The following is a 24,104-nucleotide window of genomic DNA, read 5'->3' on the forward strand; positions in this document are numbered from 1 at the left end:
CAGATGGAACCTCCCATCTCAAAGGTTTTTATACTGCGCATTAGATCATTTAACACACAAAACCCTATAAGGAAGATGTCATTACCCATATTTTACATGAAAAGAAACAGAAGCTCAGGGAGGTTAGGTTAGTTATCCAAAGCGACGCAGCTATTAAGAATGACAGCCAGGCTGGGCGTGGTGGCTCATGCTTGTAATCCCAGGACCGTGGAAGGCTGAAGTGGGAGGATTGCTTGAGGCCAGGAGTTTGAGACCAGCCTGGGCAATATTGCAAGACCCTGTCTCTACAAAAAATGAGCGTGGTGGTACATGTTTGTAGTCCCACATGCTTGGGAGGCTGAGGTGGGAAGATTGCTTGAAGCCTGAAGAGGTTAAGGCTGCAGTGAGCCGAGGTCAAGCCACTGCACTCCAGCCTGAGTGACAGAGCAAGACCTTGTCTCAAAAAAAAAAAAAAAAAGTGACAGCCTGACTGGCTGATAATTGAGTAGATAGTGGTGCCACTGGCTAAAATTAGGCCCACATTATAATGGACATTGGAGACTCAGAAGTGGGTAGGGTGGGCGGGGATAAGGGATTTAAAAAACTACAATTGGGTACAAAGTACACTACTCAGGTGTGATGGGTGCGCTAAAATCTCAGACTTCTCCACTATACAATTCATCCATGTATCCAAAAACTACTTGTTCCTCAAAAGTTATTGAACTTACATATATAATACAATTAGGCCCACAGAGACAGAAAGAGGTTTGTGGAAGACGAGTGGAAATAATGAATTTGACTTGTTTATGGAAAAGTTCAGTAGTGGCGTGAAGGCACTGGTATGTGGATCTGAAGATAATTGTGTGCTGCAGACGAGGGTGCGGGAGACCTTGGTGGGTGGTGGTAGCAGAAGTGACCTCCCTAGAAAGTATGTCCAGCAAGAAGAGACATACATATCAGGATTTAAAAGGTTGGCAGAGGAAGGAGTTAGAAAAGAGATTGACCAAGACGGAGCAGCAGAAACAGAAGAAGATCATGGAAAGTTTCAAAGTGACTAAAAAGAAAAGAAGTGGCTGACAAAGCTCAGTGTCACATTGAAACAAAGGAGAGAGTACACAGGGGTGACAACTAGAAGATCGCTGAAATGAACATAAAGAGCCATTTCAGGGAATGATGGAGCTATTACGTGTACCAAATATAGGAGATTAAGAGGTTATAGTGAAGATATTTTTAAAATGAGTATAGATTCCATTAAGAAATTTGGTTGTTGGCTGGGCGTGGTGGCCCATGCCTATAATCCCAGCACTTTGGCCGAGGCAGGAGGATCACTTGAGGCCAGAAGTTTGAGACCACCCTGGGCAACATGGCAAAACCCTGTCTCTACAAAAAATACAAAAATATTAGCCAGGCATGGTGGCACATGCCCGTAGTCCCAGCTTTGGAAGGCTGACGTGGGAGGATCACCTGAGACCAGGAAGGTTGAGGCTCAGGGAATTGCACCACTGGACTCAAGCCTGAGTGACAGAGCGAAATCATGTCTCAAAAAAAAAAAAAAAAAATGCGCTGTGAAAGTTATTTTCTTAAACCAGTTATCAGCATTCAACTGTAACAACTGGTACCTAGTCTTCAGCCTTTTCCTCCATGGAATAAAAGATCGAGGGGAGGGAGTTACCTACGTGGCCTCGGAATGTGTAAGGAGAAAGAGGTGTAGAAAGAATGTGTGATTTCCTTTGGCTGAGGAATTAGCAGAATGGTTCTTAGTAGCAAACAGAAGGTAGCACAGTGTCATCTTTGTTGGAGAAATACCTTGTTATCAGAAATGATATGGCGTGTTGTGAGTGTGTGTGCACCTATCCCTCACAGAGTGCCTATCCCTCTCTGTCTAGGGAGTGATGATAAAGTAATTTGACTGATTGTGTAAGGAAAACTTCCAATGGATTGTGGTCAGAATCACTGACATTGGAAGGCACTGTTAACTCTAACATGCAGCTGTCATTGGAAATGTTATCAGACATGTTTTACTTGGTACTTTCATAGTTGGAGAATATCCTTTTGAACAATGGCAGAGATGGCAAATCTCTTTTGAGGATGATTTTGATTTGAGGGGTGGAGGAACTGCCAAAAATTGGTCAGAGCCATGACTGGTGATGTGAGTGACCATTTAGGCCTGGAAACATAACATGGCTGGGCGTGGTGGCTCATGCCTGTAATCCTAGCACTTTGGGAGGCCGAGGCACGTGGATCACCTGAGGTCAGGAGTTCGAGACTAGCCTGGATAACATGGTGAAACCTCTTCTCTACTAAAAATACGAAATTAACTGGGTGTCGTGGTGTGCACCTGTAGTCCCAGCTACTCGGGAGGCTGAGACAGAAGAATCGCTTGAACCCAGGAGGCAGAGGCTGCAGTGAGCCAAGATCGTGCCACTGCACTCCAGCCTGGGCAAGACAGAGCGAGACTCTGTCTCAAAAAAAAAAAAAGAAAGAAACATAACAAAAAGCTCGCTGTCGGGTCTCCTGGAGCTCCACTGTCAGTCTTTTAAAATGCCTTCTGGCCTGCTCCCCTGCTGCCTCCCCAAGAGGGCCATTAGAGGGGCTGGGAGACTGGCCCTATTTGGATGGTCACTCATGGATGAAGAGCATGGGGCACCAGCAGCATCAGCGTCGCCAAGGCCAAGCAAGAAAGAGGACAGTTTCAGGGAGCTCCCTGGCTCATGAGCCACTTTGAGCTCCACTGAGGCCTGGCTGAGTTGTGTGTGCTGGAGCGGGAAAGGTTCCCGAAATGACTGAACCAGGATGGAAAGACAGGCTATCACCACACTATAGCCACTTCAGGGTCTGCAAGTGGCCAGCAGTGCTCTGTCCTGAAAGGCCAGCCTGGCGTGTGACAAAGCTTGCACTTCACCCTTTACAGGAAAGAGAACTGAGCAGAAGTGTGTGTGTGTGTGTGTGTGTGTGTGTGTGTCTTTATTAGTAACATGGATCCAGTCTCTTCTCCAGAAGAGTGTGTGTGTGTGTGTGTGTCTTTATTAGTAACATGGATCCAGCCTGTACTCCAGAAGTGTGTGCGTGTGTGTGTAAGTGTCTTCATTAGTAACATGGATCCAGCCTCTTCTCCAGAAGAGTGTGTGCTTGTGTGTGTGTGTGTGTGTGTGTGTGTGTGTCTTTATTAGTAACATGGATCCAGCCTCTACTCCGGGTACCTGTATCCATAGAATTGCATTGTCCTTTTTAGAGTCCCCTGCTGAAGAATTTTTGCATCTTGCCTTATTTTCTTACTAAAGGAGTTGTGTGCAGATGCCCTCTTTCTTTTGATTTTGGAAATCTGAAGGGATTCAGGACAGTACCCAGTTCTTACTAATCTCCCCCTGGCGATTGGCCGAATCTCTGCCCAGAAATAAGTTGCATGTCCTTAGGTTACATTTGCCATGCAGAAAATAGGCATATAAGCACTCTCTATTAGGTCTCAGAATTTTAAAATTAGTTTTTTCTATTATAAAATTGCAGATACTCAGTATGCAGATTTTAGAAATACAAAAAAGTGGCCAAGTGCAGTGGTTCGTGCCTGTAATCCTAGCTCTTAGGGAGGCAGAGGCAGGAGGATAGTTTGAGCCCAGGAGTTCGAGACCTGTCTGGGCAATACGGTGAGACCCTGTTCTCAAAAATAAAAAATAAATAAAAAATAGTAAAAACAAACAAACAAACAAAAAACCTCATATTGGAATACCACAGCTGGAGATACCATTAACACTTTGTTTTATACACTTCTAAGCTTTTCTCTTTGCAAACCTGTGTGTTTAAAAAAGCTCTTCTTCCAGAGGTTAAGAAAAGAAAAAAAAATTAAAATTAAAAAAAAAAACCATAAACGAAATTGATCAATTGATAGATCAATCAGTGGATAGATAGATGGGAGCATAGGCAGCTCTGTGGCCTGTCTTCCTATGGCACTTTCTTACTAAACTTCTAGAAAGTGATTATTGCACACTGCATACCATAACACTGCGTGATTCATATATATGCATATTTTTTGTAATGAGAGAAATGGGCCTTTTTAGAATTACCAGTCATCTGCATTGGGATGGGATGTATAGCTTAGACTTTCTTTTGTGGCCTTCTGAGTTCTCTGATGCACTTTTCTCATAGGAACGCCCCACGTGTCTGGTGGGAAGATGCTCAGTGCTCTGGAGTCCACGGTGCCTCCCAGCCAGCCTCCACTTGTGGGCACCTCGGCCATCCACATGAGCCTGCTTGAGATGAGGCGGAGCGTGGCGGAACTCAGGCTCCAGCTCCAGCAGATGCGGCAGCTCCAGGTATTCCTCATGCACGGCGACCTCTGTCTCGGTTGCCCTGAGCTCTTCCTACCTTCCTTTTCCTAGGGGCTCCGTGAAGACCTAGAGAATATAGAACCATAGAGACAGCATGGCTTCCTCTCTCACACACACAATCCAGGTCTAGAGCCTTCCACTGCAATTACAGTCAATCTATAACCACTTCTTTTTTTTTTTTTTTTTTTTTTTTGAGACGTAGTCTCGCTTTGTCCCCCAGGCTGGAGTGCAGTGGCGCTATCTCGGCTCACTGCAAGCTCCGCCTCCCGGATTCACGCCATTCTCCTGCCTCAGCCTCCCGAGTAGCTGGAACTACAGGCGCCCGCCACCACGCCCGGCTAATTTTTTCTATTTTTTAGTAGAGACGGGGTTTCACCGAGTTAGGATGGTCTCGATCTCCTGACCTCGTGATCCACCTGCCTCGGCCTCCCAAAGTGCTGGGATTACAGGCTTGAGCCACCGCGCCCGGCCTGTAACCACTTCTTTAAGCTGTGCGTACTTTTACGCAGGAAGAGACTCTAGGGCATTTGTTTTTGGAGAAGAGCCGAAAAGAGAGGGGCCCCGGGGAGCATGCCGACAGCCAGTGAAGGCTGCCTTCTGACAGCTTGGAGGCTCCATCCTCCTCCACACTGAACAGGGACAAAGGTGGATAGTCAGCCAAGCTTTTTTTTTTTTTTCATTTTTTTGCAAGAATCTGTGATGTATTTAGAACTATGAGTTTAGAACAGAAGATGAATTCATAAGGAAAAAAAGCCACCATGGTGATTTGTTAGGAAAAACATCTGCATTTCATTCGGATACTGTGATCCATCCGCTCCTTGCTCCTTTCCATTGTTAAGGAATATATAAACTCTACAGGAATCAGGGTAAGTGACCCTTCAGGTCACGAATCTTGGTCAACAAATCCCATAAATCTGCCAAAGCAGAATAAGCTGTCTCCTGGGTAATGAGGAGGTAGAGATGTGCATCTCTGCATGAGACCACATATTTACTCTGTGCACCTTCTCCCACCTCCCTTCCCTGGCTGCTAGGTTGGGCATTGAGGATACAGTGCTGGCCTAGGCTCTATACAGATATCCTCCCTGACTTCCAGAAGCTCATAATCCAAATGTTGCTAGAAGATATGGCCAGGTGTCGTGGCTCATGCCTGTAATCTCAGCACTTTGAAAGGCCGAAGCGGGTGGATCACTTGAGGTCAGGACTTCGAGACCAGCCTGGCCAACATGGTGAAACCCCATTTCTACTAAAAAAAATTAGCCGGGCATGGTGGGGTATACCTGTAGTCCCAGCTACTAGGGAGGCTGAGACACAAGACTCACTTGAATATGGGAGGCAGAGGTTGCAGTGAGCCGGGATAGCACCACTGCACTCCAGCCTGGGCAATAGACAAAGACTATGTCTCAAAAAAAAAAAAAGATAAATGTATCCAGGATCCTGGGGCAGCCATGGGGATGCAACCTCCTGAGCCCTTTCCTCTAATAGGAAAAAGGCTTCCAATCAGTTCTTCTTCAGCACAGCGATGGCACAAGCCCTATGTTGTTTAACCACCTAATGAAAGCTAAGAAAACAATTTCCCCTTGCCCTCTGCCTACCAGAAAACACACAGAAAGGCAGCTGGTTTGACAGACCTGCCCCGAGGCCCCAGCATGGATCATGTGGGTTGCTAGAAGAGCGAGTGCTTGGATCTCCAAAGGCTACTCTGTCTCTTAGGCAACATCCCAGATACCTTGAACATCTGATGCAAATTCATTTAAATCTCCTAGTGAATCGCATCATCTGTGATGGCCCCATCCTTTGCATTAGCTTCCCCTCGCTTTGCAATTTTAAAGACACATTGCAATGAAATGAAGTGTACAGGTTGGGCTGGGTTATGTCAGGGGGTGACAAAGTCACATGTCTTCAGTATCCAGGCAGTAACAGCAAGTGAAACGGAGGAGAAACCACAGTAAATTGGCCCCTTTAAAGGATAGTAGCCACTCATTTCCAGCTGGCTTTTAACCTGATAGAGTTAGTATCCAGTGTTTCTAGATGTTTCAATATTTCAAGCGAATCTGAAGACACAGGTTTTATATGAATTACCACCATTTAAAAATGTTGGAAAGTAATTAAAAACCAATTACTGAGTACTTTGCAGGCCAAAGGACACAATTGCAGTTCAGAGGGGGCCTGTCGGCTCCCAAGTTCTTTCTTACCTGGGGCTCCCAGAGGTTAAGCCCCTCCTTTCACTGCTCCTGCGTTTTGGCACCATCTGCTGGCCATTTGGAAATTGTTACCTCCTCATTGCGCCCTCATAAGAAAAACATACCTATTATTTGTATGGAAGTACCTAACTTCTCTCAAAAGTGAGCATTTGTTGGTTTGGGGACAGGGATGGAATTGCTTTAGCATAAATGCCGCACTTCCCCTGGGAATTTCACAGGCGTTAGAGGTGAATTTGATACCAAGGCTCTCTTGATGTCTGTAGCTACAGCGTCACCCCATCAGTGGCTGGCGTAGTTTGGTCCTCTGGCCGGCTGGGAGGGATCTCTCACACTTGTCTCGCCTTGCAACCCTTGAACTGTGCAGCTTTGTGAAAAAGAGCAGTTTCCTTAAACAAAGAAGGTCTTTGGTCAAGGTCTAGGAATGCTGTGTTAACCACACAAGTTTCTTTATTGTTCCAGAACTACTCAACTTTTCTGGCTTTCTGGGAATAAAGAACAGTGAGCAAATGTGCTTTTGAGCCTGGGAAGTTGGGCAGTTCTAAAGCGCAGACTCGCAGGGAAAAATAAGCACGGTGTTTCCTAACCTGGCTGTTACTGTTTCTACCTCTGTATTTGTATTCCCTGGGTCCCATTCAGCTTTCCTCCCCATCAAACTTCTGTCTTTTCAATCGAGGGAGTCTACTTAAGACAAAAACAGTTTAGAATAATTAAGCTATCTCGGCACCAATTCTCCTTCAACATGTGCAGTATTATATACCAAAAATGAACTGCAGCCCCACAGTGGTTATAAGTCCAATAATGGAGCTATCATTAGAGATATACGAAAGACTAGACTAGTCTCAAAAGAACAAAAATTGAATTAGAAATTCAAATGTTCTTTGAACTGTGTTATAAAATAGTGAAACTGAATAAAACCATTTGTGCTTGGCAGCCAGCTCCAGTAATTAGATAATTAAATCATTGGAAAATCCTAGACTGTAGAGCATATCCTATTTAAGCATTTCATTTTCAAAACTGATGGATTATTCTCAGGAATAGAAATTTGTTGCAGACACAATGGGGTGGGTAGATTTCAATGGGACAAAGGGAACCTAAGCAGAAGATCAAGGAAACCACTAAAAGCTTGTTTGTGTTATCTTCTGCTCTCCAATTTCACAGGAGTCATCAGTCCAAGAGTAGCTGTCAATCCTGGCTACTCATTAGAATTACCTGAAACCCTTAACAAAAATACCAGTGCTCAGGCACCATGGCCAGAGTCTGACTTCACTGGCACAGACTGGAGGCTAGGCACTGGTGACTCTAGAACGTTCCAGGGTAAAAACTACTGCTCTCAGGTAATATGAATGCTTAGTCCACGAAGACACCTCCTGGAAATGTTGAGATAGCCAACTATTACCAATGACTTAAAGCCTTGACTTTAAACAATGCACCTCATTCCCAGTGGCTAATCTATTATGTTCTCTGCTAGCTACAATTGGTACAAGAGCTATACGGAACTTTTATAGTATGATATTCCCATTCCCAAATAACAGTTGGGTCTGTAATTAGCTAGTAACAATGGGAAAGGGTTTTCTCAAGGTTTTTTACCTAACAGATGTTCTCCAATGATGATTATGTTTGCCTGTTACCTTTACTGATGTCATTTTGAAAAAAGCCCACTTTTTCTAAATAATGAACATCTTTTTCCCAAAATGCCACATTACTTGGATTTTACCAAAGTCATCCCATATCTATAGAAGTGACTGCACTTCTGCCCCTCCTTGTGGGTGGCTGAGGAGAGAGAGAGAAGCTTCTGGAAGAGATGGTACAGGTTCTGTGGAGGCCAGATAAGACTTGGCCTAAAGAGAGGATGGAGACCTTCTCCTTCTTTCATCCCCACAACTTTGTCCTTGGACCCAATCTCTTTATTCTGCTTCCTGATAAATAAACAACTGGATTGTTCATTACATTTGTAGGACTCCTGAGAATTTACTATCTCTTCCCAAGAGAAGGAGGAGGTAAAATAGCAACATAAAAAATAAACATAGTAGTGTATAGAATCCTTGTATTTGAAATGATAAAATTCAACACAGTTTCCTTAACGTGTCTTTTTATAAGATAGTGCCTCGTGGAAATGTGCCAGGGTCTCATTTATCTTCTGACGTGCATAACAATGGTCACGGGAATGCAGATCCCTGAGAACAGCATATTGGAGTTTCCCATGTGCAACTGACCCGTGTCCCCTGCCAAGCAGAAATAATAAACGGAAGTAGTACAGAGCTTGACGATTACGCTGCTTACAATGTACCAAGCTCTAGTCAGATCTTCAGACAACAAGAGACTTTCTAAGATGGGGAGACAGCACCCCAATAACATGGGTTATATAGCTGTGACCAGGCATCCTTTGTCTTCTTCCCTGAAGCCTGAGGGAACGGATCCAGGTGGGATCAGGAGTCATTCTGAGGTCTGGCTTTCCTCCTGAATCTTTCTGATTTGTGGTATAACCACTGTTCCATGTTGCTGCTAGACAGCAAAATCAGTCCAATTACATTATCCATTGTTGGCAAGACTGATAGTCTTAGATTTTACCTAAGAAATCAAAATTGAGTATGTGAGATATAGGTCCATTTTCAGGTGGGTGGAATTAGGTTTAGGCAGTTTTCTAGTTTCTCCGTGAAGTGATTTGGACAACTTATTTGGTCCAATTAAAATTTTAATGGCCAAGAGCATTATTCCTGTCTAAGAGTGCTTATAAAAATGGCAAAGCATTTTTAATAAATTATGTTTCCAGCTATGAGGAATAACTGCAACTCTACTTGCCCTCCCACTGTTGACAACTAGAAAACTGAAAAATAAGCGAATGTATGAAACAAATGTTTTCAGAAATTAAACAACACAGGACCGTAATCCTTAGGAGAATGGGGAAAAAACTACAGTTGACCCAGCTTTCAGTCTGGAGGCACTTTTCAGATCTTGGTGCAGGAAGGAAAAACCCAAGCATGACACTGACAGTGAGTTGAGGAGATAAGACCAAAGTTTAGAGAGAGCTGAAACAGCTAGAACTGGTGGACTGGAGTACCAAACACAAGAAAGCTCTGCAGAGAAAAAACTACATCAGTAAATGGGTCTGTTATTGAATATTAAGCCAAGCATGTACAGTATGAAAGCAACCACTAAGCCAGGCAAAGACTAAGTCGGGGGCTGTAAGCCAAAAAGTTCCCAAAGTTCACACAGGCCTGGGAGATGTTCACGTTTTGAAAAGCAAAAAGTGAAGAGGCCTTGTTGAGCACCTGGGCATTTTGTAGAGATCGGAGAAGGACTGTGCCTCAGTCTTAGGACTAAACTAGCCCCAGAGGAAAGACTACCCTAGATTTAACCTAACTGCTTAAAAACAAGCCTTTAAAGGACAAAGTTGATCCACAAGTAACTGGACTGTCTGCCAGAGAAAGTCCAAAATCTGTAAAGTAAAACAACAAAATTCAAAGCTCCATGCCCAATATCCACTCAAAAATTACTAGGCATGTGATGATGCTGACAAATGTGACCTATAACCTTAAGAAAAATTTGTCAAGAGAAACCAACCAGACATGGCAGGGATAATGAAATCAGCTGCAAGGACTTCAAAACAGCTATTATAATTATTATCAAGGATTTAAAGGAAGACATGAACATAATGAGGAAAGAAATGGAAGACATAAAAAATATCCAAGTGGAGCTTTCAAGAGCTGAAAAACAATATCCAAATGTGCTTAACAGAAGATTAATCACTGCCCAAAATGTCAGTCACCCTAAAAACAGCAATGGAAACTGTTCAAACTGAAGTATAGAGAGACAAAAGACTAAAGAAAATGAATTAAAATGTAGTGACCCGTGAGACAATATTAATAAAAGATGAAATGGAAAGAGAAAAAGATTCAAAAAGGTAATGACTGAATTTTTTCCAAATTTGATGAAAGCTATAAATCCACAGACCAGAAAAGCTCAGTGAACCCCTAGAATGGTAAACACAATGGAAATTACACCATAGCACATGGTAATCAAATTGCTAAAAGCCAGGGATAAATGAAAAAATCTTCAAAGCAGCTGGCGGTGGAGAGAAAACCCATTACATACAGGAATCATAATTAAGAATTAATGCCAACTTCTCATCAGAAACAAAAGGCAAGTCAGAACACAGTGGAATGACATCTTTAAAGTATTGAAAGGAAGAAAACTCTTTTAGAAAACAGAGAATACTTCCTAACTCATTTTATGAAGCCTGCATTACCCTAAGAGGAAAACCAGACAAAGATGTTATAAGGAAAGAAAACCACAAACCAATATCCCTCATGAAAATATATGTAACAAATCCTTAACAAAACATTAGTAACTGAATCCAGCAATATAGAAAAAGGATAATACATTATCCTGGGGTTTTATTCCAGGAATGCAAGATTGTTTTAATATGAAAAAAAACAATGTATTTGACCTTATTAACAGAAAAATCATATTTCAATAAATGCAGAAAAAGCATGTAACAAAATTTAGCATCAATGATAAAAACAGCGCTCTAGAAGTAGAAGGAAGCTTCCTTACCTTGATAAACAATATTTGTGAATGACCTACAGAAAACATAGTTAATGGTGAAACACTAAACACATTCCCCATAAAATCAGGAGCAAGGCCAAGAAACCTACTCTCACATCTGTTTAACACTGTACTGAAGATTGTAGCAAGTTCAGTATGGCTAGAGAAAGAAATAGAGGCACCAAATCGAAAAGCAAAATGTCTAATTGGCTTTACTCACAAATGACATGATTATATATGTGTAACATTAAATGGAATCTACAAAACGTACTACTAAAAATAAGTGACTTGAGCAAGATCACAAGAATCAAGTCAATGTACACAAATATTAAAATTTTGTTATATGCATTTGTACAATGAAATGTCCCTTAGCAATAAAAGAATGAATCACCGAAAAACTCAGCAACAGGGCTGGATCTCGGAAAAACATATTCTGAACAAAAGCTGGACACAAAGGAGCACATGTTATATAATTCCATTTTTATAACGTTCTATAACACAAAGAACTCATCTATAATGACAGAAAGCAGACTGGCGGTTTCTTTGGGCTGTGGGTTGGGGATTGATTGTAAAAGGTCTCACAGGAATTTTTTAGGGTGATAAAATATTTAGCTGTCTTTCAGCAGTGGTTACATCAGTGTATACATTTGTCAAAATTCATTGAACTGTGCACTTAAGATGGATATGTTTTATTGTTTGTAAACTTTGTGCCTCAAGACAGTTGATTTTAGCTATTGAAATGTAGGTATCACCTCTTAAGCAAAAACCAACTTAACAATTTGAGCTTCTAGTAAATAATTTACTTGAAGCATTTAGAGAAAGATGGTGATCCACATCCTATCTTTAGCACTTTTTTACACTGTGCTCAGATAAGCAGGAACTGTCCTGCGGCCTGGAGACAGTGGCAAGAACACCAGGCAGGGAGGGCAAGGGAACTGGGAAGGCACACAGAGAACCTACGTAGACCTTGTTCATTCATGATTCACTCCTCATTGCCCATGTGCCAGCCGGTGAGCTATGACAGCTTCCCTCTTTAGTACCCTCAGCAGGATCCTGTAAGGCCCCGCTTTCTAGACAGGAGGATAATAAAGCCTAGAATTGAAACAGAGACTCTCCCTTTCCTCCTCTTCTAGTGGAGTAAGTCTAGTTGCATTTAAATATTATGCCCAGTTGTATTTTCCAATATGTTCTTATCCTTTTCAGAAACGTTATATTGCGATTCATTCATAGAGCAAATACAGTTGCCCCTTGAACAACATGGGGATTAGGGGTGCTGACCCCTCATGCAGTAAGAAATCCATAACTTTTGGCTCCCCCAAACTTAACTACTAATAGCCTACTGTACCAATAATATAAACAGTTGATTAACACATATTTTGTATGTTGTACATATTATATACTGTATTTGTTTTTTCACATGCCTGCTGTGTCAAATATATACTGTATTCTGACAATAAAGTAAGTTGAAGAAAAGAAAATGTTATTAAGAAAATCATAAGGAAGGGAAAATATATTGACTATTCGTTAAGTGGAAGTGGATCATTATAAAGGTCTTCATCCTCATCGTCTTCTCATTGAATAGATTGAGGAAGACAAGGGGTTGGTCTTGCTGTCTCAGGGGTGGCAGAAGAGGAAGGAAATCTACATATAAGTGGACCCATGCATGCAGTTCTAACCTGTGTTGTTCAAGTGTCAACTGTATATGTTGGGTACCTACCAGGTGCCACACACTGCTTGTAGCTGTGAACAAAATGGCATGCTCCCTGCCTTGATAGAAGAACAACTTGGGGTGGTGGGGAAATTGATGAGTTGAATTCAGAAAACCTGGTTCTAATCCTAACTGTGCTCTATAATTGTCGAGCAGACCCTGAACGTGTCCTTGGACTTCTCAGGGCCTCACTTTTCCCGCCTTTTAATTTTATGAATTTTAAATATTCCACCAATAATTTCTAGCATGATATCCATTGTTAATATCCACTGTCTAACCAGACCCCAGATTTACATAAGCTTGTTTTAAAATTTGGGCAGGATGGTTAGGTGCCCTGCTGTGCCCCATAGCCCATGGCACAGTGACCTCATCTGTCTATTCAAAAGCCCTTTTCTTAGTCCACTAAATCATCCTTGGTGGCAAATCAAATCATCTGAGGAGCTTTAGAAATTCCCAACAACCAGACAGTACCTCAGACCAGTAAAATGAGAATCTCTCAGTCGGAACCCAGGCATTGGTCACTCTTAGACCCATTTAATTATCTACTCATTTTCCCCTCACATCCCTGTCATCACTCACTCCCCCTCCCCTTCAAAGGCAGGAGCTCTGTGGGATTGGACACAGGGACTGAAGTTGAGCAAATCATCGCGGTAGCACGTGGCTTTGCTGTGTGTGGTTAATTGACCGATATGAACAGTGCTGACCTGTATCCCTGCCACATCCCTGCAGTGAGAGCAAGACAAGGCACGGGAGAGCTGATCCCAACACATATCTAAGCCCATGGGTCACAGCAGGTTTCAACCATTTAGAGAAGAATTTTGGATTCTTCATTGTTGCCTGTTCTTATCAATGTTACTGATTCATTCAGTTCATTCATTCAACAGATGTATTTTGAGTTTTCTGCTGATATGCCAGACACAGTGTACCAGAGACTCTGTGGAGGGCAGAAATTAAACAGGTGGAGGGAAGAGCATTCTGGGAGATGGGAATAGCAGGTGCAAAGGCCTGGCAAATAGGAGTCTGGCGGAAGTTGCAGTGAGCTGCGATCACACCACTGCACTCCACCCTGGGTGACAGAGTGAGACTGTGTCTCAAAAAAAAAAAAAAAAAAAAAAAAAGTGGAGCCTGGCCCCTATGAAGAAGTGAAATGATGTATGGCTGGAGCAGAGTGCCAGGTGCATGCAAGGAGGGAGATTAGCCACAAGGGAAGGGACCAGATTGCCCAGCACCTGGAGAATGGTCTGTAGCCAGAGAGAGCACAGGAGGATGTTGTTCTGTGTACACTGTCTCTAAAAATGGCGCCTTTTGGCTGGGCACGGTGGCTCATGCCTGTAATCCCAGCACTTTGGAAGGCTGAGGCGGGCAGATCACTTGCGGTCAGGAGTTCGAGACCTGCCTGACCAACATGGAGAAACCCCATCTCTACTAAAAATACAAAATTAGCCGGGTGTGGTGGTGTGGTGGGCACCTGTAATCCCAGCTACTTGGGAGGCTGAGGCTGAAGAATCGCTTGAACCCGGGAGGCAGAGGTTGCAGTGAACTGAGATCGTGCCATTGCACTCCAGCCTGGGCAACAAGTGTGAAACTCCATCTCAAAAAAAAAAAAACAAGCAAAAAAATGATGCCTTTTAGCAAAATAGTGATTGACTGGCTTTTAAGACCACAATAAAAAGACATTAGCAAAAGTGGTGTGAGGCATGATCATGAGTCCTGTAGAGAAAGTAACCAAAAGTGATACATTTCTGTGTGGTTCCCTCCCAGACAAAATGCCAGGCTCCACCCACTAGTTCACCCTCCCTGCTAGCAATGGCTGATATGTGTTCAGGTTTAGATTGGTGCCAGACACTTTATTTTATTGTCTCACCGAGTCTCCATGACCAACCTACGAGCTATGAGATATCACTGCCCCTTTTTTGGATAGACACAGAGGTGAATAGCTTGCCCATGGACACACATCTACTAAGTGGTAAAACTGGAAATCGAACTCAGGCAGTCTTTCCCCAGAGGCCAGTTCATCAACCATGCAGTGCTGATGTTGGGACCTAATGGTGGTTCTGCTTGTTGACTGTGTTGAAATGTTTTATCTTTATTCAGAGAAAACAGAAGGCATGATGTGGCTTTAAGCAGGTGGTGACATGGTCAGATTGCATTTCCCCTCAATTTACATGGATAATGGACAGTTGACAAAGACATCATCACCCCCATGAGATGATAAACCAGTCCATGAAACCGGAAAACAGGAAAACATTGAAATTTGTTAAATGATATTTCAGTGGAACTTTGGGGATAATATACTAGGCATAATACTATTATTGTTATGGAGGCTGATTGAGTGAATTCACTTGATGGATCTGCTGTTAGAAAATTGTCCTGCTCCAGGGACTCAATTGTTCAACTAGACTCCTGTGAAGCCTGAATAAAGCTCCCACCTCCTATATTTTCTGGGATGAGAAACAAGAATGTTCTGGGAACTGTTTGGAAATTGTGAGCTTCTGTATACAGGTAGCCTACCTCCAATCTAGAGAAATTCATAAATTGCCAAGAGCCCTGGACTCATCTAGAATCATTATCATTGCCAACATTAAAGTCCTATGTTTTAAGCATCTGTGATTTCATGGTACTTGGTACATGGAACCATGTGAACGAAAAGGACACGGATCCTCTTTGAACTGATACTGACATATTTCATAGCCAAATCACCACGTGTTGGGTTCCCATTCTATACCATGCGGTATTTCATGTAACCCTCAAGAATGGCCAAGGAAAGTGGATTCCCCATCCTTAGAGGTAAGGAAACGAAGACCAAGGGAGTCTAAATAATGGGCCCAAAGTCTCACAGTGGGCTAGGGAGAGAGTATGGGATTTGACCCAAAGTCTTCTTGGCTCCAAAGCAGGTGCCCTGTGCTGCTCCCTGTAAAGATACGTCAGTGAGAGTTTACGCCTGTTGTCCGTGATGCATTAACCAGAGTAGAAGAAGGATCCTTTGTCTTGCAGGCAGTCTGCTTGCCAGTTGGCTGCCAAAATTCAGATGCTGGTGGAAGAAGCCACATTATGTACAGTCTTTGCTCCCTTTCCTTTCTCACTGAAATAAGTAAAGATTCAGCCACAGGGCTGTCTACCCAAAGTGCTCTGAAGAGACTTCAAGGCATTCACTCGCCTCCATTTCAGGCAGGCAGAGCCCACTGAGGTTGATTTTTTTGTGTTCACAGCTGCAGAACCAGGAGCTGCTGAGGGCGATGATGAAGAAGGCCGAGCTGGAAATCAGTGGCAAAGTGATGGAAACAATGAAGAGACTGGAGGATCCTGTGCAGCGACAGCGCGTCCTAGTGGAGCAAGAGAGACAAAAATATCTTCATGAGGAAGAGAAGATCGTCAAGAAGTTGTGGTGAGTGCCAGTCACTTGCATGTTGAGCTGTTTCACCTGCAAAGGAAAATTATCATTGCTAAGAAGGAGGTCCTTCCCAGTTGGTGGTCTTGCCCTCTCTTTATTGAGCACCTACTGTGTATAAGTTAGAGTTCTGCTGATGCTGGTATATGTGGACACTTCAGCACCTGTCCATGGAGGCCCGGGAAATTCAGTGGTCCTTAGGTGACTGAATTTCTTTAAAAGTTGCGGCATTGCTGGGCACGGTAGTTCACACCTGTAGTCCCAGTTACTCATGAGGCTGAGGCAGGAGGATTGCTTGAGTCCAGGAGTTCGAGACCAGCCTGGGTAACACAGGGAGATTCTGTCTCTTAAAAAAAAAAAAAAAAAAAAAAACAGAGAGAGAGAGTTGCAGCTTCATACTCTCCTCCAGGGCTCAGCAACACACAAAATTAAAAGGAGTAAATGGCAAAACCCAGTGACAAATAGGAAGCCTATATTTCATCTCAATAAATTAAAACTAATGGCCAAAATAACACAGCTCTAAAATTATCTTCCTATTATTCAACTGTAGTTAAAATTGCAAAAGAAGAATTTAAATGTAAAATGTATCTGATCCAGAATGAAAGATGCTTCCTTAACTGTTATGAATGTTATTTAAGGTTCTCATTGAAAGCATCTATCAAGTCCTACTATTGAAATGAGCAGAATTTTATTACTCCCCCGTCACCAGGCAGGCACATCTTTTACGGTAATTGTATGTTTTGGTATGCAATGAAGATTTATCATAGAACTATCTCACCTTTTAGTATAATGAATAGTAATTTTGAGGGGTTTCTCCAGTGTTGATAATTCTCTTGTTTCTTGGAAAACTTAAATCTTTCAAATTGGGATTGTAAGGGAGCAATTTGCAAACTCTTCTCATGGCCATAATGAGAAGAGGTTTCCATGATGGAAAGCACGTGTTCAATTACCTATCTCCTACTGGAGCTGTGGCTCATGTCGCCCTGGATGCCAACCTAATGTGTTTGATTAAAATTAGAGTGTCCCTTTCAGCAGTCTAGAGGGGAAAAAAAACATCAATTTGAGTTATTCTTTTCCTAATAAATTAAATTAGGCCACTGTTCATCCACATCTCAAAATAGCTTCCAAAATTCTACTTAGTTCACACATTTATAGACAGAGTTAATCACCCACCATGAGTTGGTAAGGCTGTTATTTGTCTGAAATGTCTTTGTGACAGCCCAATTATCTAAAACTAGGTCTCCAGTTTCTTCTTTAAAACTTCTTTTTAAATGCATATCCTGGCTGGGCATGGAGGCTCATACCTGTAAACCCAGCACTTTGGGAGGCCGAGGCAGCCGGATCACCTGAGGTCAGGAGTTTGAGACCAGCCTGGCCAACATGGCAAAACCCAGTCTCTACTAAAAATACAAAAAAAATAGCTGGCCATGGTGGTGTGTGCCTGTAGTCCCAGCTACTCAGGAGGCTGAGGCAAGAGAATTGCTTGAACCCGGGAGGGGAATGTTGCAGTGAGCCGAGATTGCACCACTGCACTCCAGCCTGGGCAACAGAGCACAACTCCGTCTCAAAAAATAATACTAAAAATAAAAATAAAAATATATATCCTTTTAATAACATTTATATAAATTTTCCAATAAAATTCTGAAAAAAATTTTTTTGAGATGGAGTCTTGTTCTGTTGCCCAGGCTGGAGTGCAGTGGCATGATCTCGGCTCACTGCAACCTCCGCCTCCTGGGTTCAAGCCAATTCTCCTATGTCAGCCTCCCGAGTAGCTGGGATTACAGGTGCATGCCATGACGCCCGGCTAATTTTTGTATTTTTAGTAAAGACGGGGTTTCACCATATTGGTCAGGCTGGTCTCAAACTCCTGATCTCAGGTGATCCACCTGCCTCAGCCTCCCAAAGTGTTGGGATTACAGGCAGGAGCCACCACTCGTGGCCAGTAAATTTCTTTTTTTTAAAAATTGTGTTTATTGGTTAGCTGAGATAATTCTCACTTCTGGTCTAGAAAAGCCATCTTTAATCTCAATAATACTCTGAGATTACAGCCTAACATAGGAATGAGACAGAAGAGGCAATGGAACGAACATATCATAAGACGGCTTTATCTGGTTGGATTTGTGGGAAGGCCAGATGAGTAAAATATGCAAAGAGCCCTTGAGGATCTTCAGTCTAGCAAAGCCAACCTGATAAATAGGAGTATAGCCCCGAACAGGGGATTTACAGGTACCAGTTGTACCCACACAAAAGAGAGACTAACCCAGGGATCAGGAAGACTTAACCTGAATGAAGTCATTCTTTGTGTGACCCATAGGCCACAAACAGTATCTTGCACGTAGTAGTTTCAGAAATGGTTTGTTAGGCTGGGCACAATGGTTCACACCTATAGTCCCAGCAGTTTGGGAGGCTGAGGTGGGAGAATCACTTGGGACCAGGAATTCAAGAACAGGCTGGGCAACATAGCAGGACCCTGTCTCTACTAAAAATAAAAAATTAGCCAGGTGTGGTGGCATGCCTCTGTCGTCTCAGCTACTCAGGAGGCTGAAGCAGGGGGATCGCTTGAGCCCAGGAGTTCAAGGCTGCAGTGAGCTATGACTGCGCCGCTGCATTCCAGCATGGATATCAGAGCAAGACCCAATCTCTAAAACGAGAAAGAAGAAAGAAAGAAATGGTTTGTTAAACTCAACTGAGGTGGCCTTGAAGATGGGGAGATTGCATCAGCAGAGGCTAGAGACAGAAGGACTTCCAGGCAGTAAAACCCTGCAAACCAACAAGTTTCTGGCCTGGAAAATGCAAGATGTCTTTAGAGAGCTGGGGAGCAGTCCAGTTAGGCAGCAGAGTTGGGTGCAAGATACTAATAACATCCCATATTTGGGGAGTACCATTCCCATTTGTGCACTGACTTCCTGTATCTTAGACCATACTCAGGCCTCACATACCTGCTTGATGCCTGTCTGGGCTGCGCCTACAGAGATTGGAAGATTCTGTAAGAGAAACCTGGATTTCTGGCTTTTCTTGAAAGTTCCGGGGATCAACCCCCAGATTCACAATTTCTGTGGATGGAGCTTAGGAATCTGCAGTTTACAAACAAAGCTGGTGTTTCTGAAGCACCTTCACATTTGAGAGTTACTGCCTAGAATGATGAGGAAGACACTGAGTGTTTGGGTTTTTTTGGTTTTTGTTTTTGATCAAGGAAGTAGCAAAGCTAGAGCTGTATTGGAGAGAGGTCCCTCTGGTGATCATGTGCGGGACTGATTGAGGGGAAAATAGAATCAGTGACTAGGAGACCATATGGGAAGCTACTGTATCCGTCAGGCAAAAGGCAGTGAGGCCTGAACCACATGCAAAATGTCCTATGGTATTCATCACCTAAGACTAGCTCTCAAAATTCTTCTTTAAAACACCTTTTGAAATATATATCCTTTTGGCTGGGTGCAGTGGCTCATGCCTGTAACCCCAGCACTTTGGGAGGCTGAGGTGGGAAGATCGCTTGAGCCCAGGAATTCAAGACCAGCCTGGGCAACATAGGAACACAGGGACACCCAATGTCTACAAAATAAAAATAAAAATTAAAAATAAACCCCAGCCAGGCATGGTGGCACACACCTGTGGTCCCAGCTACTTGGGAGGCTGAGGTAGGAGGATGGCTTGAGCCTGGCAGGTCAAGGCTGCATGATCACACCACTGCACCCCAGCCTGGGTAACAGAGCAAAAACCCTGTTAAAAAAAAACTAAAAATATCTATCTACATATATATCCTTTTAATAATGGTAGTATAAATTTTCCTTCCATAAGGTATAAAGTAGGTTACCTGATTGGATGGCTAGATCTGAATGGCAAGAGAGCAGGTTATAAAAGACAGCTGGAAATAGCTAGAAAAGAAGAACTAGAATGTTTCTAGCATGAGGGAAAGACATATATTTAAGGTGACGGATATCCCAAGTACACTAATTTGATCCGTACAAATTATATTTGCTAAATTATCACATGTACCCCAAAACTCACATCTATTATGCGTTGATTTTTAAAAAGAGCTTATTTTTTAAAAGCCAGAAATTTCAACTCTGGAATATCAGAACAGCAATATCCCTCTTTCCTTCCCCTCTCCCTCCTCGTTCTCCTTTTCCTTCTTCTCCTTCTTCTTCTTCCAAGCACTAGAATATAAGTCTCCTTGTGGAGCATGTTAGGTTGAATTGCTGGTGAGCCATTCAGAAGGCAGAGAGAAGAAACTTGGGTCTAAAACTATGAAGAGATGGGCTGGGCACAGTGATTCACACCTATAATTCCAGCACTTTGGGAGGCCAAGGTGGGTAGATCACTTGAGGTCAGGAGTTAGAGACCAGTCTGGCCAACATGGTGAATCCCTATCTCTACTGAAAATACAAAAATTACCTGGGCATGGTGGCGGGCACCTGTAATCCCAGCTACTCAGCAGGCTGAGGCAAGAGAATCACTTGAATCCGGAAGACGGAGGTTGCAGTAAGCTAAGATCAGGCCACTGCACTCCAGCCTGGGTGACAGAGAGAGACTTTGTCTAAAAATAAAAAATAAAACTATGAAAAGAAATTGGGTCTAGATAATTTCTACATGAAAATAATAATTGGTCTTCTAATAACAGTCAAGTGAAATACATGCCAACAAACTGCATGCTTCTTTTTAACAAAGCTAGGATGAAAAGCAACTTAAACGAATAGAATGCTGTAAACTGTGACATCTATGAATATCTGACATTCTGTGGAGCAAAGCTGATATTTTAGAAGTCATATTGATTACCACGTCAAAAATGTATTTCCAGCATCCATTTTAGCCCCATGTCTCTCTTACATTTTTGAATTAACAAATTTGATTTTTAATGTTTTATCTAAAGTAGGTATCATAAACGTTTGCATAGAGTGACACTGTTGTGTATAATTGTATCAATATACATTTCTGTATATTCCATAAAGCTGTGAAGTTTAAGAGTCTCTGTATGCGAAGTTGTGAAATCCAAGAGGCATATTGTATAGAAGAGAACAAAACAGAATTCTAGGCAGACTGACTTTGAGTCAGATGACAGCTCCTTGAAGTATTAATTACGCACTGACAGACACGTTGGTTGTTAACGGAACCAGGAAAATATTTGGTCCTTAGCTCTTCCAGCAAAGCTTTGCAGGACTGGACACTGTGTCCAGTCAATACAGGGAAGTCATTCTGTTTGGTTATGCAATAGAAAAGAACTTTTCCACACGAAGTTACCATATTTACAGCCTTTCAGTGGGGTAGCACAATCTCTTCGTGTCAAGAATGCAATAGCTGTAGGAAGTTTCCCATGGGTGTGTTCACAGAACACTGGGCCCCTTTCCATAGTTCACAGACGTGGACAATGAGCAGATGAGGCTTTCCCCCTCTGGTCCTGAAGTAGCATCATTTCATCTGAAATGGCCACAAGCAATTTTGGTTTATTTTTCATAACAGAATGAAAGACATCACCAAAAACTCCATCCCACTTCTCGCAGGGGAGGAATTTGTCATTTTCCCTGGGATCCGGTTGAACACATGTGACATCCTGCCTGAACCCCTCCCGCAGCTGCCATGCGATCCAGAGCTCCATCCACTTGCCCACCTAAGTGGAAAGGGCCTTCGAGGGCCATCAGTTTGCAGATGACACCGTGCATTCCTTTTTCTCTTTCGGACGCTGGCTCCACACTCCAGGCTCCAGGAGGTGGAATCGCTGTTCAGTTACTGCCCCCTAGTGGTCGCATTTCTGAAAGTTCTTTATCCCTGTTTCCTTAAGAGAGATTTTTCTCTTCGCAGGTGTTTAGGATGGGGTTAGTAACGTGCCCAAGGAGGTGGTTGTTTTCTCAAGGGTGAGACCTCGTCTCCGATCTCCGTCTCTTGGAGCTAGCATTCCCCTCTATCCACAGACACCACGTCTGTCGTCATTTTTATTTTCTGCAATCATTTCTTCTCTTGGTACCTTGGAGAAGAAAGAGTTCATCCTTGTTGATGGGACAATCAATATAAACCAGAGGTTCTCATTTAGGGGCAATTTTGCTCCCCCTTCCCCAGGGACATTGGACAATGTCTGGGTCTGGAGACATTCTGGTTTGTCACAAGTTGGGGTAGGCAAGGTTGCTACTGGCAACCAGTAGATGAAGGCCAGGGGTGCTGCTAAACATCCTACCGTGTAGTTTCCCCACACCACAGCGAAGAATTACGCAGCCCAAAATGTCAAATGCGGAAGTTGAAAAGCCTGATATTAACCAATGTGGGCTTCTTGTTTTACTGCACCGCAGGTCGGTCTCCCTCTCTCTCTCTCTCTCTCTTTCTCCCTCTCTCTCCTACCCCACCCTCCCACCTATCCCTCCCTCTGTCCCTCTGCTGGCATCAGCATCACTGAATATAAAGACTGGGTCCTCTGTTAGCCAGGCACAATCATCCCTTGGGCCAATGTGGAACATTCCCTGGAAAACCCTCCTTGTACCTGCCTCACACCACTGCAAAATGTTCCCAGCCACTGTTAAAGATGAGCGACCCCCCTCCACCAGCACCACACGAAAGGCAGAGGAGGGGCTGGGGCTCTATACAGATACACAGAATCAGAGGCTGAGACGGACACTTGGTCCCCACACTCCCCACACCACCACACGAAAGGCAGAGGGGAGGAGCTGGGGCTCTACACAAAATCGGAGGCTGAGACGGGCACTCGGCCCCCGCTCTTCTTCTGTGAGGCCTCGTGTTCAGCTCTATGTGCCGGTGTCCTTGCTCCCGCAGCGAGTTGGAAGACTTTGTTGAAGACTTGAAGAAGGACTCCACGGCAGCCAGCCGATTGGTTACTCTGAAAGACGTGGAAGACGGGGCTTTCCTCCTGCGTCAAGTGGGAGAGGCTGTAGCTACCCTGAAAGGTAAGCTTTCTGCTGGGTGGGGGGAGGAGTCTGAGCTGTCTTTCCTGCGGTGTTTAAAAATCTGCCACACAGAGAAGGATTCATTCATGTATGCAAGTATTTATTAAACACCTACATGTGCCAGGCATTGTTCTGGACACCTGGGATACCCCACAGCACAAAGTAGGTGCACATCCCCCTCTTCTTGGAGCTGGTATTAGAGTGGGTGCTGTAAGATTTCACACTAAATGATTCCAGTAACACTTTCTATTTGCTAGGCTCTTACAGTGCACCGGGATGCATGTGCCAAACCCACTAAAAACACAAGGTGGGAGGATCACTTAAGCCCAGGAGTTCAAGACCAGCCTGGGCAATATAGAGAGACCCACATCTCTACCAAAAAAATATATATATATATATATATGTGTGTGTGTGTGTGTGTACATATATACGTATATATATATGTGTGTATATACGTATATATATATGTGTACACATATATACGTATATATAGTGTGTACATATATACGTATATATATATGTGTGTACATATATACGTATATATATGTGTGTACATATATATGTGTATATATATGTGTGTACATATATATGTGTGTATATATATGTGTGTATATATATACACACATATATATATATACAAAAATTAGCCAGGCGTGGTGGCGCATGCCTGTGGTACCAGCTACTTAGGAGGCTGAGGTGGTAGGATCCCTTGAGCCTGTGAGGTCAAGGCTATGGTAAGCCACCATTGCACCACCCCACTCCAGCCTGGCAGCCTGGGTGACAGAGTGAGACCCTATCTCCAAAAAAAAATAAATAAAAACCAAAAAATTAAAAATTAAATTAAAAACCTGTAACCGGGCATGGTGGCTCACGCCTGCAATCCTAGCACTTTTCGAGGCCAAGGCAGGAGAATTGCCTGAGGCCAGGAGTTCAAGACCAGCCTAGGAAACATAACAAAACCCCATCTCTAAAAAAAAAAAAAAAAAGTTTTTTTTTTTTTCTGGCCAGGCGTAGTGGCTCATGCCACTTTGGGAGGCTGAGACGGGCAGATCACCTGAGATCAGGAGTTCGAAACCA

At 43.2% G+C, this 24,104-nt stretch overlaps 1 protein-coding gene across 22 annotated transcripts in view; it reads left to right on the plus strand.

The window, feature by feature from the left end:
• Positions 1 to 24,104, plus strand: part of KIAA1217 (KIAA1217 ortholog) — a 380,568-nt gene that overhangs the window by 330,087 nt on the left and 26,377 nt on the right. For all 22 annotated transcript variants that reach the window (XM_054522069.2, XM_054522071.2, XM_054522074.2 and 19 more), the window contains 3 exons: positions 4,120 to 4,286; positions 15,965 to 16,140; positions 22,897 to 23,027. In XM_054522069.2, the coding sequence (XP_054378044.1) occupies positions 4,120 to 4,286; positions 15,965 to 16,140; positions 22,897 to 23,027 (474 nt within the window). The remainder of the gene's footprint in view (positions 1 to 4,119; positions 4,287 to 15,964; positions 16,141 to 22,896; positions 23,028 to 24,104) is intronic.

Source organism: Pongo abelii, chromosome 8 (assembly GCF_028885655.2).
Source record: "Pongo abelii isolate AG06213 chromosome 8, NHGRI_mPonAbe1-v2.0_pri, whole genome shotgun sequence".
NCBI lineage: Eukaryota > Metazoa > Chordata > Mammalia > Primates > Hominidae > Pongo > Pongo abelii.